The sequence below is a fragment of the Haplochromis burtoni genome, unplaced genomic scaffold (assembly GCF_018398535.1).
Source record: "Haplochromis burtoni strain Fernald_Lab_line unplaced genomic scaffold, NCSU_Asbu1 Contig_38, whole genome shotgun sequence".
Classification (NCBI taxonomy): Eukaryota; Metazoa; Chordata; class Actinopteri; order Cichliformes; family Cichlidae; genus Haplochromis; species Haplochromis burtoni.
This window is the reverse complement of record NW_024582399.1, coordinates 85,900-102,234: the sequence shown is the minus strand read 5'-3', so window position 1 is coordinate 102,234 and position 16,335 is coordinate 85,900. Positions and strand designations below refer to the sequence as shown.

The 16,335-nt window shown below is 44.0% G+C and overlaps 2 protein-coding genes and 1 long non-coding RNA gene across 7 annotated transcripts in view; 1 reads left to right on the top strand and 2 right to left on the bottom strand.

Moving 5' to 3' along the window:
- The window catches only part of npat (nuclear protein, ataxia-telangiectasia locus), a 22,534-nt gene extending 19,535 nt beyond the window's left edge, over positions 1-2,999 (bottom strand). For all 3 annotated transcript variants that reach the window (XM_005920092.3, XM_005920094.3, XM_005920093.3), the window contains exons 1-8: positions 2,782-2,999; positions 2,498-2,616; positions 2,346-2,406; positions 2,180-2,252; positions 1,942-1,982; positions 1,351-1,593; positions 1,105-1,180; positions 143-266 (exon numbers count right to left, since the gene is read on the bottom strand). In XM_005920092.3, the coding sequence (XP_005920154.1) occupies positions 143-266; positions 1,105-1,180; positions 1,351-1,593; positions 1,942-1,982; positions 2,180-2,252; positions 2,346-2,406; positions 2,498-2,616; positions 2,782-2,818 (774 nt within the window). In that variant the 5' untranslated portion in view covers positions 2,819-2,999. The remainder of the gene's footprint in view (positions 1-142; positions 267-1,104; positions 1,181-1,350; positions 1,594-1,941; positions 1,983-2,179; positions 2,253-2,345; positions 2,407-2,497; positions 2,617-2,781) is intronic.
- A 274-nt stretch (positions 3,000-3,273) lies between these two features.
- atm (ATM serine/threonine kinase) overlaps positions 3,274-16,335 on the top strand; it is a 37,534-nt gene continuing 24,472 nt past the window's right edge. Inside the window, exons 1-29 of one of the 3 annotated variants that reach the window (XM_042219776.1) lie at positions 3,274-3,436; positions 3,648-3,741; positions 4,522-4,640; positions 4,887-5,032; positions 5,187-5,351; positions 5,443-5,608; positions 5,709-5,947; positions 6,847-7,016; positions 7,156-7,334; positions 7,528-7,899; positions 7,985-8,188; positions 8,423-8,524; positions 8,699-8,933; positions 9,019-9,150; positions 9,276-9,401; positions 9,499-9,588; positions 9,694-9,880; positions 9,979-10,172; positions 10,251-10,330; positions 10,439-10,594; positions 10,765-10,840; positions 10,977-11,119; positions 11,197-11,314; positions 11,415-11,585; positions 11,896-12,071; positions 12,196-12,439; positions 12,600-12,715; positions 12,833-12,959; positions 13,067-13,266. In XM_042219776.1, the coding sequence (XP_042075710.1) occupies positions 3,670-3,741; positions 4,522-4,640; positions 4,887-5,032; positions 5,187-5,351; positions 5,443-5,608; positions 5,709-5,947; positions 6,847-7,016; positions 7,156-7,334; positions 7,528-7,899; positions 7,985-8,188; positions 8,423-8,524; positions 8,699-8,933; positions 9,019-9,150; positions 9,276-9,401; positions 9,499-9,588; positions 9,694-9,880; positions 9,979-10,172; positions 10,251-10,330; positions 10,439-10,594; positions 10,765-10,840; positions 10,977-11,119; positions 11,197-11,314; positions 11,415-11,585; positions 11,896-12,071; positions 12,196-12,439; positions 12,600-12,715; positions 12,833-12,959; positions 13,067-13,266 (4,505 nt within the window). In that variant the 5' untranslated portion in view covers positions 3,274-3,436; positions 3,648-3,669. The other 2 variants (XM_005920095.3, XM_042219777.1) reach the window with 2 other exon arrangements.
- LOC121814333 lies at positions 14,550-16,025 on the bottom strand. Its single transcript, XR_006054283.1, has 5 exons — positions 15,834-16,025; positions 15,103-15,261; positions 14,855-14,987; positions 14,677-14,772; positions 14,550-14,583 (listed from the first exon to the last, which is right to left on the bottom strand). It is a non-coding gene; the product is annotated as an uncharacterized LOC121814333 (long non-coding RNA).

The following is a 16,335-nucleotide window of genomic DNA, read 5'->3' as shown; positions in this document are numbered from 1 at the left end:
GCAGCTGTGGCTACAACGTAGCTTGCCATTGCCAGTGTGTGAATGTGTGTGTGAATGGGTGGATGACTGAATGTAGTGTAAAGCGCTTTGGGGTCCTTAGGGACTAAGTACAGCGCTATACAAATACAGGCCATTTACTTACAGGGAAGTTTTCATCAACAGCCTCTTCAGGTTGGGGTTCTGCACTGTTGCTGCCAGCAGCTGTAGCAGATCTGCTAGGGGCACTGGAGCCACTCGGAGCACCACTTCTCTTCCTGGGGGTGTCCCTGAAGACAACAGAAAAACATTTTAAACAAACCATGGGAATAACAATAACAGCACAATAAAGTCAAACAGAAATATCACATGCTGAAGATCAAATTAATCAATGAAGTTGGGGTGACCCAGCACAGACAATATTCCAGGCTGACTTTGCGTCACCAGCATGTTCTTCTCGTCGCAGTCCCTTGAAGTCGCCAAATATCACTTTCTATGGTTTCTGATTATGGCTATATCACTGAGGATTGCTTCCGGTGTGTGTGCAGATTAAGGAACAACATACTGATATTGAGTCATTTAGAATAAGCAGTGAAACAGCCTTGTGACTGATTAATGTCATGTGAAATTAACTACAATCAGCATTTTTTTTTTTTAGCTCAACCAGCCAAAGGACCAATTAGCTTATGACATGGCATCTGATGTCCTCTCCATCCACAGTTCAGAAGGATCACTACTCCTAGATTGGTCAGAAATGAATCAAACTTGCTCACAATCCCTACCCGATGCATTTTTTTCATGCTCAAGATCACAACTGTCATTTTACAGTAAACACCCTGTGAAGTTTGACAAACCCTTAGCAAGAAAAGCTACTGAATCACTAACATTCTGGATTATGCAACACACCAAATACATGTTTGTTGTTTCTGCAATCATTAGTCACATTTTCTGTAATGCGAAAGGTTTATTCAGTGATACTGTAAAGTCATTGTAACAGCAATGTCCATGCACAATTTATGTACAACGAAAGCTAATTTTTCCATCCACTTTAGATTAGTCTGTCTTTAGCACTCTGGACAGATGTTTATGTAATAACACCTATAGTAAAGCATTAACAACTATTCATACCATTTCCTTCGACCAGGAGACATTGGGCCTGGATTTAGCCGATGCTCTGAAACAATGATCTGCATGGGTGAATCCCCTGTAACGAATAAGTTTGAATATTTATTATTAAAAACTACATTTTATGACTTAGTATGTGTGCATTAAATGAATAATGAGCTCAGAGCACTGCTATCCCCTTAAAAAAGCTGTGATCTTAGCATTACTTTACTTTAGCATTTGTACTCAGTTGTGTGTTATATTACTGACTGGGTGTAGTCATTAATCGGCTGCTGTCATGAATATGCTGGATTGTGCCACTGCCAGAAGCTGGTCTGCTGTTCGGACCACTGTAGCACACTGGGGTGGAGTGGGCAAGCATGCTGTGGGAGGTGTGCGCTGGGCTGATGATGGTGCTTGTCTCAGAAACCGATGAACAGACAACAGCACCCGCAGAAGCCACGGCAAGGACCTGCTGTCTAGCCATGTTTGCCAATCCAACACGTGAACGTGCTGCAACACACAGAGGCTGATAAGTAAATAGGTTACATATAAAACCTGAATGCTGAGGCACTGTTTGACAACTGTAAGTAATCATGGTGCCAATTTCCCAATTTGATGTATAGACAATGTTTTTATTCAGAAGTTATTTGGGTAACATGCCAATTCCTGGGGTTTTAGGAACAGGCAACTATAATCACAATAAGCTCATGATTAGGGAAGTCCCTTTTCAAACAGTTTCTGTTCCTACGTTATAGGTATATTTCTACATAAATGCATCAATGCATTAAACCTGATGCTTTCAGCTACATCACCATGTATTAGCCCATTACATCAAAACAAACAACCTGACAAACTTACTTCTCTGACATGCTGATATAGCAGGGGAATTCTGCAATGACCTAAGGAAAGATGCAGAAAAATATTCACATATTGATTCACTTCACCAAGTTTTAGCATTCAGAAACACAGCAGCAGATGTTTATCTTTCATCTCACAACAACATACCAATCAACAATAGAAAACAATAAGAAATCATTTTTCAAAATCAGCCCCATGCATCCTATGCTATCACACAATTATTAGTGAAGCTCATTACTTAATCTGGTTGAGTGTGAAATCCAGCTTTTTCCACAATGAAGTCATCATGACGGGAACCTCATGACAAGACTCTGTTGAAAATATGACTAATCATCAGCAACAAACCATGACATATGAACAATAATCGGTCATAAAACACTAAAGAGATCCTCTGAATGGCTTACCTTTTGTTTTAGCAGCTACATACTCATTTAAAATGGTTGTCAGGCTCTTCCCAAAGATGGACTGTGTGAGGAAAGATTAAACATAAATGCAGTCAGCTGTAATCATGACAGGCTGCGGAGGCGGCTTACAAGAGGGAGGAAGGCACACTTACAAAAACGCAAGCAGGAATAGTCCCATCTCCTGTGGTGTGCTCGGCATACTCTTTCAGGTTGGGGCTCTCGTGAATGAAAGCTTGGCTTGTAGCTGACAGTCCCTCTTCTTGGAGGTACCCTAGCGGAAGGACATTAGTAGCACCTCAGTCAGCAGTAACAGTTACCCTCCAACTGCAGCCCAATCAACCGTTAAGGCTGTGAGGCTAAAGCCACCCATTTACACTCGACTGTCATTGCTGGCTAACCCCACAGCTACTCGTCTGCTATGGACGACCAGACTTACCCAAAACAAGCCGAGCGACGTCAGACGGTAGCAACATGACCGACTAATTGTTGGTGAAAGCGGCCTCAAATGTGAACAGGAAACTCCATGTTCAGGAAAAGTCTCCGAGAAGCTCAAAAACTGACTGAAATGAAACCACGTCAGTGATATTATTGTGAAGGCGACGTCTTCACAATACTGCTTCTATACTCAAAAGGCGGGGAACTCAAGCACGTATAACCCGGAAGTACCAAGACCAAGCTATTGATTAGAATTGTGGTAGTTGTAGTCCAAATAGAAAAAATCAATCTGGATAACATTCTATAGTTTTTTACATATATATACTTGAATTTATAGGTTGAACGTGACTTCAGCAGATCGTATACCACTTCAATAACACCATACCTATTAAAAACATTAGGTTTATTTTCATGCTGATAGAAAAGTGAATGGACTCACTCAATACCTGGCATGAGAAGGAAGTGATGTGCGGGGCTGAGCCTTGCTGCTGGGGCGGGAATATTTTATGCGTGGGTTACGTGTGCGTGCGTGCGTGTGGCTCTACAAGATGGCAAAGTTGTTATGGCAGGTACAGTAGCGGTGTGCCTTACCTCAGCTAACATTTGCACCTGCGCGTGTGACAACTCCGTAACTGCAATCGCTGCAGTCATCTGAGGTCAGTGAACAGTGCAGGTGTTTGAATGGACGTTTGTGAATGAAGTTAAAAGCTTAATCTGCCAGTGTCGTGTTGCTAAAGTAGTTTGCATGAGCAGTGAAGCAGTGAATAAAGTGTGGGTCGAATAGTAGAAATCTACACTGTCTACTAAGTAATAATAGTGTAGGTATAAAGCGGATGAATAACTTTTGTCAACATCCTGTCCCTCCAGTGTGTACATACGGTGAGGCACAATGAGCCTGGCTCTTCATGATCTCCTGGCCTGCTGCAGAGCACTCGAGAATGACAAAGCTACAGAGAGGAAGGTGAAAAAGACGAACTACTGCCTATCAGTTGTCCAAATAAATGAATTCATAGGCGATTCAATGCACTTTAAATAGGTTAAACAACTCCCTATTTAGCATATTTTAAAATAACAGAGGATGCTAACTAACACTGTTGTCCAGTTATCATGGCAAAGCAGCCCAACACCAGTAACTACCACAGTTATCCTTTAATTCACTTCTTTTAGTTACTACCTTCTTACTCTACAGTATTGAACTCAGTCAGAAGCTCAGATTGCACTGCGCATACATCTGCTGAGCATCAGCATCTGTCCTGCCCACTTGCAAATAAGATGCAATTTGCCTGTGGCTTGCACGACATCAATTTTGCACTTTATAAGTGTACAAAGGCAGTGCGATGAATAGCTGAAAGACTCTAAAATCAGTTATTTTTTAAAATAAAGGTTTATTTACTTTCCTGGCACAAGTAGCAACAAAAACAAAATAAGATCTGCCAGTCATCTTGGTATGTTGATAGTCTGTATAGCCCTTCAAGTTCTCAGTTGTGACACATTATATGTATTTATTGAACAAATCCTGGTTCTTCCTGTTAAAATGGGGGTTTTTCTTATCGCTAAGTGCCTGCTCATATTGGGTCGCTTGATTGTTGGGGTTTTCTCCAATACCGTTGGGTCTTTAACTTACAGTATAAAGAGCTTTGAAGTGAATTTTGTGGGGAATTATCCATAATTAACTAAACCTGAAATAGTTTTAATCAGTGCGGTGTAAATGCTTTTTATTTCATCTCGTTTTTATTATCAGAAAGAAGCTGAGCGCTTCAGACGGCTCCTCCGGTCTCCAGAGATTGTGCAGGAACTGGATCGTAACTCATCAGCTAAAGCAAAAGCCTCCAAGCAACTCACATGGGATGCTGTTTTCAGGTAACCTGCCTCAGAGTATTTGCAACCATATAAATACCAAATGTATATATCTATAAGGTGTTTCCAGAGAAGGTACTATTTTCTACCTTTTTGCATCTTTTGAAAAGTTCTTAAATAAGTATTTGTTCTTATTTCATATTCTGCAACATGCTCGTAACTCATAAATGATTTTAGCTAACATGTACTGGAACAAGTGGCTTCTATAAATGAATGCTCTTTACTCTGCTTGGCATTTTATTGCATCAGGTTTCTGCAGCGCTATGTCCAAAAGGAGACGGAAAGCATGCAATCAAGCAAATCCAACGTCACAGCAACCACGCTGGCCACGCGGCAGAAGAAGATGGCTGAAATATGCAGCCTGATCAAATACTTCATTCGCTGCGCTAACAAACGTAAGAGCAGGAGCAGGTTGCAATATGTTTCAGTTTTGGGTGAATGTATATCTTTATATTTATAAGTATCTTTCATTAATTCATCAGACACAGTAGAAAACATATTGAATGAACTGTGGGGACTGCAGTTAAGAGTGTCCTCTTCTTCCTCCAGGCGGGCCTCGTCTGAAGTGCAGTGAGCTGCTGAAACATGTGCTGGAGGTTCTGCAGAGTTCGTACTGCTGTTCAGCCTATGGAGAAGATTACAGCAGCCTCCTTGTAAAGGACATCCTCTCTGTCCGCAAGTACTGGTGTGACATCACTCCACAGCAGTGGCAAAGTCAGTGGGCTATTTGGAGTTTTATTTTCTAAACATCAGGAAGCAGACAAGAGTAAGAACTGATGGATCTGTGTTTATTCTTGATCCTTAGATCTTTTGGACTTGTACTGTGGTTTGTTCAACTCCTCGTCCAGACCCATCAACCACGTTTTGGTGAGCAGAGTGATCCACACGGTGGTGCAGGGCTGCTGCATGCAGACCGATGGATTCAATGACACGCTGTTCAGCTTTTTCTCCAAAGCACTGCTTAATGTCAGGTGAAGACTTTTAACACTGTTTTAGATTTACGTTGAATAAATGTTCCGGTATTAGTCGCTAAATTTAAACACTATGCATTCTTTGTATCAATCGTATCAGGCAGGAGAAACACTTGGCTGTTTTGGAGCACCTCGTCTCAGCTCTGAACATCTTCTTGAGATCTGCAGCCATGAATTGTAGGATGAGGCTGTGTCGACTGGGAGAGGAGCTTCTGCCTTCCATACTGTACGTCTGGGCAGACATGAGGCCCAGTCCAGCTCTCAAAGAGGAGATTGTGGAGTTCTTCAACCTACAGATTTGTGTCCACCACCCCAAAGGAGCCAAGACACAGGATACAGGTTCTTCTTTTTAAAACTTCACTTTAAATGTTGGTTTCCAGCGTTTGTGGTTAATAGTGGTCGGAGGCCAGGCTTTATCGCGGGATCTACACTCACCAAACACTTTGTTAGGTACACCTTCCTTTCTGGTTCGTCTTCTGCTGCCGTAGCCCATCTGCTTTAAGGTTTGATGTCTTGCACATTTTGAGATGCTCTTCTTCACCTTGATTAAGACCATCCAACTACTTTGTTTTAAGAAGGGCATATTTGAGTTTCCTATCTCTTACAGCAATATAACCTTTCTCCTCTAATCTCTGACATCACAAAAGCATTTTCGCTTAGACCACTGACGCTCGCTGGACATTTCCTCTTTTTTGGATCATTTTCTGTAAACTGCAGACATGGTTATGTAGGAAAATCCCAGCAGATCAGCAGTTTCTGAAACACTCAGACCAGCATGTCTTGCAACAACAACCATGGTACATTCAAAGTAATTAAATCAGCTTTCTTCCTCATTCTGATGCTCAGTTTGCATTTGGGGGGTTAAGGAGGTAGAGCGGACTGGAAGGTTGGTTGTTGGATCCCTGTCTGCTCCCACTTCCAACCTTCTTTCTGGGCAAGATACTGAATTGCGGGTTGTTCCCGATGCATTCCAGGCTGATGCATTCATTGGTGTGTGAATGTTAGATAGAAACCAGTAGGTAAGTAAAAAAGTTTAATTAAAATTTGATCGCAGTGCACAAATCTTTCAAATTTCACTGGTGAAAACATCAAAAATATAAACTTTTGCAAAGCTGTGGCTGAACTCAAGGTTTGCGTTCATTTGTTGGCAGTAATTATTTAAACGTCATGAACGTAAATATTTGAATATCCTTAAATAAATAACCAATAACTGGTGGCTGCTCTCACTCATACTGCAGGTGCACATGCTGAGGACTGGTCCAAGTGGCGGAGTCTGCTGTACAACCTCTACAACGCGTTGGTCGGGGAGATTGGTCACATAGGCAGCAGAGGGAAGTACGTCACGGGGACCAGACACATAGCCGTCAAAGACAATCTCATTGAGCTTACGGCTGACATCTGTCACCAGGTAAGAAAGCTCGAACGTCATGTATGCACCGAGCGCATCAAGGTTCAGCTTCGCTCAAAAGTGCAGTGAGGAAGCTCATTAGAGGAGGGTGTCTGGACACATTTAATCCTTTAAACGCTCTTACGTTTCTTTGCTGTAGCTCTTTAATGATGACAGTGACACCCACATCGTGGATGTCACCCAGGCCTCCATCAGAGCCACACAGATGGGCAGTCCCACCCACGGAGCTGCCAGCAAGCGCCGGCGTATCGAAATGGGCTGGGAGGTCCTCCGTGAGCATCTGCAGCCTCAGCACAGTGACTTTGATGTCATACCGTGGTATGATAATCACAGCACAAATAATATAAACACATTTTCAATTTAAATAAAGATGATTACTGGGTAGAGTGACTTTTAAATCAGTGTTATTGCTTTTTATTTTATGGGGCATCAACTCTGCCTTGAGACACGGAGGACTGCTGTGCTATCAGCGTCACATAAAGACATTCCCGTCTTTTATTTCCTCTCTCAGGCTGCAAATCACCACAGCGCTCACCTCTAAGTACCCATACATGGTGCCTGGACGGGAGCTGGTCTCACTGCTGTTAGTGTTGCACCAGCTCCTGGCAGAGCAGCGGAGGGGAGAGAGGGGTGTGTATGTGCTGCGCTGTCTGAGGGAGGTGGCCCGGTGCCAGGCTCGCTACCCAGAGAGAGCCCAGGTCTACAGGACGGAGCTGGGAAGGCTCTGGGTTAAGGTATGGGGCCTGGCAGTGCGTGGGGTCAGCTCGTCCCCGACAGAGTCCCTCAGCCTGGACCTGCTGGCCTCCATCATCCAGGGAGGACTGATTAATGTGGACAGAGACTTTTGGAAGCTTTTATCTGGATCTGTATGCAAACCGTCCAAGTGAGTTTCTCTCTTTTTTCATTGCAACAGTAGTTTTCTTTAATTACACAAAAGGTACTAATGTGATTCGATTCCTCGTACGCAGGAGTGCTGCACTCTGTCTTGCCCAGGCCCTGCTAAAGTGTCCGGTCCCAAAAAGTCTCATCTCAGCATCAGGCTGGGACTTTGCGGGGGCCACAGAAGGAGCCACATCACCTAATCTGAAGGAGAGCTTCATAGCTTGGATGCTGATGAGCGACCAGAGTGATGAGTTGGAGGACAGCTCCAGACCTCACCCCATCATTTGCAGGTTGGCAGGTTAATATTTGTAGAAGGTGCTTTTATATTCAAAAGATAAGATGTTCCAGTTAAAAAAGTGTTGTTTATAGGATTCTTTTTTCTGTTTGCACAAACTCCAAAACTCAGAAAATTGAACCTTACTTCATATTTTTCCTTGTTTCTGGATTTTTTCCTAGAATAAAGTTTATCTTGTATTATTGCATTTGTATTTAAGATAAAACCTAAACTTTTCTTTTAATTGCAGAGACTTTCCTCACAATCTTATAGCAAACATCTTGGTTTCTCTTACTCTGAAGGACGCCAGAGTCGGCCTAAAGTTTCTGCTGGGTACTCATGGCATAGAAAGGTGAGGGGAATTCTTTTATTTTTCAACCTCTTTTATTACTATATACAATTTCTAGCCATAACCTGTAATATACAGCCAGTTTCTGCACTGCATCTCTCTCTGCCCTCTCTGTAGGTATTGCTTTGAGATTTGGGAATTAAACTAACCCTCTTTGCAACTCTTTTCTCTTCAAAGTGCCTTTTCTCAAGAGCAAATACCCTCTGATGCCAAAGACAACCTGGAACAGATCGAGAGACTGTACCAGCAGTTCAGCTTCAACACGTCGCCGTCAGAAGTCCGCAGATTTGACCAGTCGGCGAGGACGGCGTCGGCCGACAGCCGGTTTGCTGCTGTCCCCGGCCTCAGAAACAAGTTGGAGCAGTCCCTGCTCTGCGTGGCTGACAATTTACTCAACTGCTTCTCTCCTGAAGTGAGTTGAAGTCGGATGTGTGTGCGCGTATGAATGTTGTTTTTCATGGTAAACAATGACATCTATTGTTTTGGACCCTCGACAGTCTCAGTCCACTCCTCCAGAGTGTCTGGTGCGTTGTTTCAGTCAGCTGACCGCTGTTTTGGCAGCTTACGTCTCCACTGGGTTTCTGACTGAGGAGGAGGCCTGCCGATCGCAGCTCTACGGTAAAGCAAAGGTAATCAGTTATCTAAAGTCATAAAATCTGATTCCAGCCTGGCTGAGAACCCTTGTTTGTCATATTGAAAGTTGAAATGAAATATGAGCCCCAGCTTTAAAGTTTCGGGCTGTTCTTGCTCATAGGCCCTCGCCCAGGACTTCAGCGGGTTTGTTTCAGGGGTGAAAGTAAAAATGACAGAGGAAGGGACCATGGGCACCCTGAGGTCTGTTATGAAGCTTTGCACACAGTCTGCCAGCAGAAAAAACAAGGTGACAAAGCTTTTCTTCTAGAAAAACAATCATTACTCTTAAAGTCAAAGTCAGGCATTGACAGTGGATTTTAACTACTTTTGTGATCATTCTGCAGGAAAATATTTGTCCCACCTCCTCTGGTTTCTTTATAATGATTCTGCCAGCCAGCCTCCTCAGCGAGCTGGCGGAAATCTGCAAAATGTTGGTAAGCGACAGAAAGAGCATGTCACAGATTTAAAGGACACAAAAGAAAAAACCTTAATGTGAAAAGCAGACTTGTGAAATCAAGCTCTCTTCTTTTTCCCTTTAGATAAGCACTGCTGCCAGGAGAGTCGCTGTCATGGATGAGGATGACCCCATGGATGATGAGTGGGAAATGACCAGAACTCAGCAAGGCCATGATGTTGACTTGTTTGATGATGGTGAAGAGCCCCAGAGCAGCACCAACGGGAACCACAGGCCCAAAGGAGACAACACCGACACTTCCTGCGGCCCAGGTATGTCGGGTCCTTTCCTGGTTTGTTCCTTTCTTAAAAACACAGACAGCTAAATAAAAAATTAGCACGTTTCATACACATTGCTCGCTACCTTGCAGGTGCGAAAAGCCTTCTATCAGAAGATCATCTGGCACAGCAGGACCTGGCTCTCCTCGCAGTGTTGGAGTTCCTGTGCGAGTGCGGCTCGGTCCAGCCCGTCCACGGCCTGCTTTTCAAACCCCAGGAAGTGCGGCGCAAGCTGCTGCTGCTGGTGGAGCAGATGGACTTCAGTAAAGCCCTGCACCTCAACATGGTAGGCAGCAGCAAATTTGGAGGATCACCGTGGCAACCCTTTAGCCAGAAACACTCATCTTATCTGGTTTTCTTGCAGTATCTCATCCTGCTGAAGAAGCTTCCTGCTGAGGACTCGCTCTCCCCGGAGGAATTTGACTCGCTGCTTCGTCCTCTGGCGTATGAGAACCTTTCTCTTACTCGTATTTGTTAGACACATTCAATCTGCACAACGTGAATTAATGTGTCTGTGGTAATAAATAGATGTATTTGTTGCTGTCTTCACAGGGACCTGTGCTCTCTGTATCGTCAGGACCAGGAGATCTGTGCTGCTGTACTGATGAGTTTGTTACCCTCCATAAAGAGCCTGGGGAAAACCCATCACATGCCAGAGGAGATGAGACATGTGCAGGGATCCTTGCTGAAAGTGGTGTCCGGATTCTGGTTAGAAGCATGTTTTTACACCATTAATAGATGAACCGGCTGCTCGTTTAAAAAAGATTACATTTACATACACGATTTCAATTGTTACCTTCTTTTGAAATTTGAAATTCTCTTAGAAATTCTATTGTAGTCAGAACTGTTACTAATGCTCCTATTGTACTGCGTTTCAGTTTCCTGAGCCATACAGGTAAATGCGTGGCATCTGTGCGAGCTGCTTTAGTGCAATGTCTGGTTGCTCTCCTGGAGGTAAAATCTACGATTAAGCAACAGTGTTGCTGTTTTTACTGCCTGTAAAAGTGTCCCATTACTGCAGCAGCTCTCGTTGTCACTGCTTTTGACTTTTCTTGTTCTTTTGCGTTTGCTGTCATTTCGGCTTGGTTAGGCCGACCCATGCTGTAAGTGGGCCGTCCTGAGCATCAGAACCTCTGACGGAGAGGAAGACCATCCCGTGTCTGCTGTCCTTCCATCTCACCTCGCAGACGCACACCACCAAGTCCGCATGCTGGTAGCCGTTTCAGTGGAGAGGTACGCTTCCTCCGTCTTTTACCACCACCACCAAGATCAGACAGATAAATATGTGCTCGCTGGTATTGTGTCTCCAGGCTGTTTCTGGACATGAGCTCAGAGCAACCAGATAAGAAGAAGATGCTGCCACTAAAACACCAGCAGAAAGCCTTTGAGAATGTTTACCTGAAGGCTCAGGAGGGGATGAAGCTTCCGGTAAGACCGAGCAGCATTACCACATGTCAGCAACTCTTTGCGATTGTACACACACACACACACACACCGACTAACGTATTGTTTGTGCAATCGCACACAGAGAGGCTGCTCTTCTGAGGACCGGGAGGACGAGATGTTCAACCGCAAGGCCACCCTGCTCAAGAGCTTGTCAGTCGTACTGTGCTGTAGCCCCGTGTGTGAAAAACAGTCCCTGTTTGCACTCTTTCAGTCTTATAAAGAAAACGATATTGAAGAGCAGCTCATTAAAAAGGTAACAAGCTACTTGAATGCAATTTTGGTTTTACAATGTCTTGATGCATTGTAAAAGTGAGGTAACACGTGCTTTGGATAACTACTCTGACGCAGATTAATACTGCACCGTATGTCACTATGGGCCAGTTTTACTGCCAGTAAGAGGTGGGATTTTTGCGACTGTGTCTATTGCATGTGGATTTATGGGAGTTCCTTTTTCAAGGCACAGAATATAGGGAGGAGAATATTTCAAGCATGCAAACTGATTTACTGTGGTTTAGTAATCGTCCAGGGTGACATGATTTGTCCTGTCCTCTTTTTCACCTCAGATGTTGTGCAGTGTCTCCAGAGCGCTGGGCTACAGGAGCGTAAAAACATTCGTCAGCTCTCACCTGAACTACCTGGTGGCCGAGTGGCTCGCACAGAGACAGTCTGACGACCGCTACACTCTTGGATCTTTCCCCTACAGTCTACTGGATCATGACACAATCCAAGAGTTCTATAAGTGAGAAAACAAGCTCATCTTTGCGTCACTGAGTCACATTTCCCTCTGCTATAGTTACATTAAACTGGTGTTTTTTGAAATCAAGTGTATTAGGACTGAGCATCCTTTTCCAATACCCTTAAAGCTCTTCCTACCCGGTGCTGATCCCCCGCCTGGTCTTCCTGGATGACTTTGAGCAGGTGAAGTCTATCGGCAGGTCTCTTGACAAAGACTGGAGGCACTTACTGGCAGACTGTTTCCCAAAGATCATGGTCAACATTTTGCCATACTTTGCACTGCCGGGCCAGGACTCGCAGGTTGCACAGCAGAGAGAGAAGGCCAACATGGTGTATGACCTGCTCAAAGATGCCAGCTGTCTGGGTAAACAGGTAACACCAGCTTGTATCGACAGTACATCTGCACTCAAGACTTTTGCTTGTCAGTCCTAAGATCTGAGAAAATGTTATTAAGGTCAAACGCTTGGCTGAACAAGCCATAGTCAAATGATTTTATATACTCTAAAATTCACCTTCTCACATGTGTCCACAGCAAATCGACAGCCTGATCCACAGTAACCTGGCTGACATTGTAGTGGAACTGCTCATGACTCTGTATGAAGCAAGTGGAGCTGAAGAAGACAGAGGAGACCTGAAACGCTTTATTGGGTATTGGGATATTTGTCCTCTACTAGTTGTTTTTTTTATTTCCTTTTACTGTTCATTCATCTAAATACTCAGTATGGTAACAAATGGACGTCAAAATCAGTGTTTAATATCTCTCAGAGAGCTAGACCCGGTACCAAATCCACCATACTTCAACTCATATGTCATCAAAGCTACACTGGACTACCTCAGCAAGTGCCACGGTTCCAACCACAAGTCACTGGTAGCCATTCTGTCAAAAACCCCGGTATGATGTCTCATGTATCGTCACCCAGTCAAACTTTTTTTGTTTTGATAATAGTCACAGTGTTCCGTTTTCTGTTCTATGTGCAATAATGTTACATCTGTCTGTAGATTTCTATCCAGAGGATTCTGCTGGCCGTGTGCGAAAGAGCAGCGGAGACGACCAACAGCTACGAACGGCACCGCATCCTCCTCATGTACCATTTGTTCGTCAGTCTGCTGCTCAGGGAGGTGAAGGACGGTCTGGGTGGAGCCTGGGCCTTTGTTCTCAGAGATATAATCTACACGCTCATTCACCATATTAACATCAGGTTGGTGCACTCGCAGGCAGACTTACACACTGGTGTGAATCCTGAGTAAGTCAATCAGATGATATTATATGAAATTAAAGTTAAAGGCCCACAGATGTGGAACACGTTACCACTAGAAATAAAAAACAATAAGTGATTTTGAAATTTGTAACGCCAAGATAAAATCATAACTTAAACCAAAGCAAGTCTGATCACTTGTAATCACTGAAATTGGTCATTTCCCATTCTTAATGGCTGTTTTTAAGTGTTTATATGTATATATAGAAGTTGTTGTTATCCTTTTTCATATATATATATATACAGATCTGACCAGAGTCAGACGTGAGAGGAGTGGCGGAGCGACTCGAGGCCTGAGCGCTTCTGCAACAAAAGCTGAAAAAGTCCTGAATGTGGGAGGAGAGCAAGTCCCTAAACGACCCATCGGAGTCATCCAGAAGAATGGAGTGAATGATGAGAGGCAGTAACCTCTGACAGCAGTCCACCCACACCTAAACATGGAGAGAATAATGGAGCGACACAGAAGGAATAAGGTGGAGTAGGCTGTACTGACATTCAGTATATGACTACAAATGTTAACTAATTAAACACAAATTAAGTAATGTAGCCATTCGACTTCTACACAGCTCTTAGGATAACTCACCAGGCAGAGTGGTCGGGACAAAAGCAGAGCCTCACACTTGACCCCTCCGCTGTCCAGCAGCGCTGTGCACAGAGCCTTCAGCCAGCTCTTATGGCTGCCCGCCTGGGGAATCCAGAACTCCTGGCTCTTCAGGTTTCCTCTGGCCTCTGTGCTCTCCTTGGCAGCCACAGCAACCGCCTGACCATGGATGGCAGCCAGTAATCAGATGCATGAGCTTGCTGTGAGCTCCCGTGAGGTAACTTGCAGACACACGTACAAATATCTAAAACCCACCTTATTCTTGGCTGTTCTGAATGGGTTAAGGTAAGTCAGCATGGGGTCTCTTTTCCTTTTGTGTTGCTCCCAGAAGTCGACTCCTGACTGAGTTGCGAGGATGTTCTTCAGGCACTGAGCTGCTGCCCGTCTCACCTCGATTCTGGCAGACAACCACAGCACAGAGCACATCAGCTTTCCCATCATCATGAGTTAAAACCTGATAGCTACAGAATCTGAGGAGTCAGCGTACTGCTGTTGAGTGAGCGCGTCGTTCGTGCAGTTGAGGACGATGTACAGACACTGAGACTCGGTGGATTCAAAGAGGGAGACGGCTTTTTCATACAGGGGGTCTCTGCCATGGAGAAGGGCGATGTTGGACAAGTCTACTGGACCCAGTTCTCCTAAACAGCTGCCTGCCGCCTCTGCAGCACAAGGACTGAGCTATGAGAGCACTGCCAAACGGAATCTTATCAAACTGTTGACATGGAAGACAACACAGCTTTGATTTGTTTTACCCTGAATGTCAGCTCCTCCAGGGTGGCCGGCTGCTAGTTTACAGAGCTGCAGCAGATTGAGGACCAACTTCACCAGCACACTGTCGCTCGCATCGGCTAAAAAGGACGACACGGATGGAAAACATTTACATGCAATCGTTCTCACGCAGAAACCACTCTTCCTCCTTTAGCATCATACCGTGGCACTCTTTAAGGAGCTCTCTGATCTGTCCTTTGTTGTCATGCAGCTGTCTGGTGAGCTCCTTTAACCCCTCCAGTCTAGTCAGAGGTAAGGAGTCACAGGACGTCACTGACAGAAAGTGGGCGATCTCCTGCAGGGGGGATAATTAAAAATTCATTACTCTCCGTATCAATATGATGAGAGAAGATCTAAATAGACTTTTAAAGCGAGGACATTATATTTACACATGTATTTGCTGCTTTTACCTGTCTCAGACTGAAGGTGCCAGCGTTATATTTGAGTTTGTGCTGTACAGCCCGCAGCTCTCTGAATTCAGGGATATTAGGGAAAGGCTCCAACCCTCTGATGGCTTCCTTTAACGTCTGCTGATTTTCTATGACAAGAAACTGCAGCAGACTCAGCACCTTCAGGGCAAAAAGAGGATTCAAAATCAAAATCATGCACACTGAAAAGGAGCCACAGTTATTCTAAGACAAAGATATGAAATAAAGAAGAGTTTGTTATCAGCAAACAGTCCATCCTTCTGTCTGTGCACAAAAAGACCCAGATTGTCTTCCTCCCCTAACCCCAACTGCTCTCGGCAGATGAAGCTCCTCCCCGAACCTGCTTCTGCCGGAGATTTCTTCCTGTTAAAGAGGAGTTTTTCCTTCCCACTGTTGCCAAAGTGCTTACTCAAAGGGGTTCATAAAATTGTTGGGTTGTTCTCTGTATATACTATTGTAGGGTCTACCTTACAATATAAACCACCTTAAGGCAACCGTTGTTGTGATTTGTGTAAATAAAACTGAATTGAAACCAAATTGAAAAACAAGAAGTGGTATTCCTAAAAACTTTTACCATTTTAAAAATTGTCTTTCCCATTTTCCTAATGAAATATTAAGAAATTATGGGCGGCCCAAAAGTTTTGAACTGTATGCTTTGTACTAAATACTAAATACATTCAACGAACACCACGCTTTGGCATGCAATCACCTACCTGCTCTGAGATGGAGGGTCGGCTGGTCACCTGAGCAGTTAGAGTTCCAATGATGACCTGTAGGTGGCAGCCCAGAGCATCATCACAGACCTGCAGGGACACGTGACACACGGAGGCCAGCAGGTCACAGCACAGAGCGAGGCTGCGGGTAGAAACCTCATCACACGGAACTGGTCTGTGGACAGCAGGAAAACAGTGTTCATGTATGTACAGCACAATATGTGTGAAACGTAGAAAAACTGTTCTGTAAACCTAGCCTAAAACCTCGCGACTATGCAATTTAGTGCTAAGTTAAGCTCAATTGTTTAGCCGGCTTATCTGAGATACCGGGTAATGTCACTAGAAAACATACAACTAACTCATAACATAATGGACTGAATAGCAGAACAGGAATACGTTTATAAAAATGACTGATTTTTTGCTATTTTTATTTTATAAATGGCTTATATATCATAGTATATTATTATATATATAGTATATTTATATATCATAATAGTATACG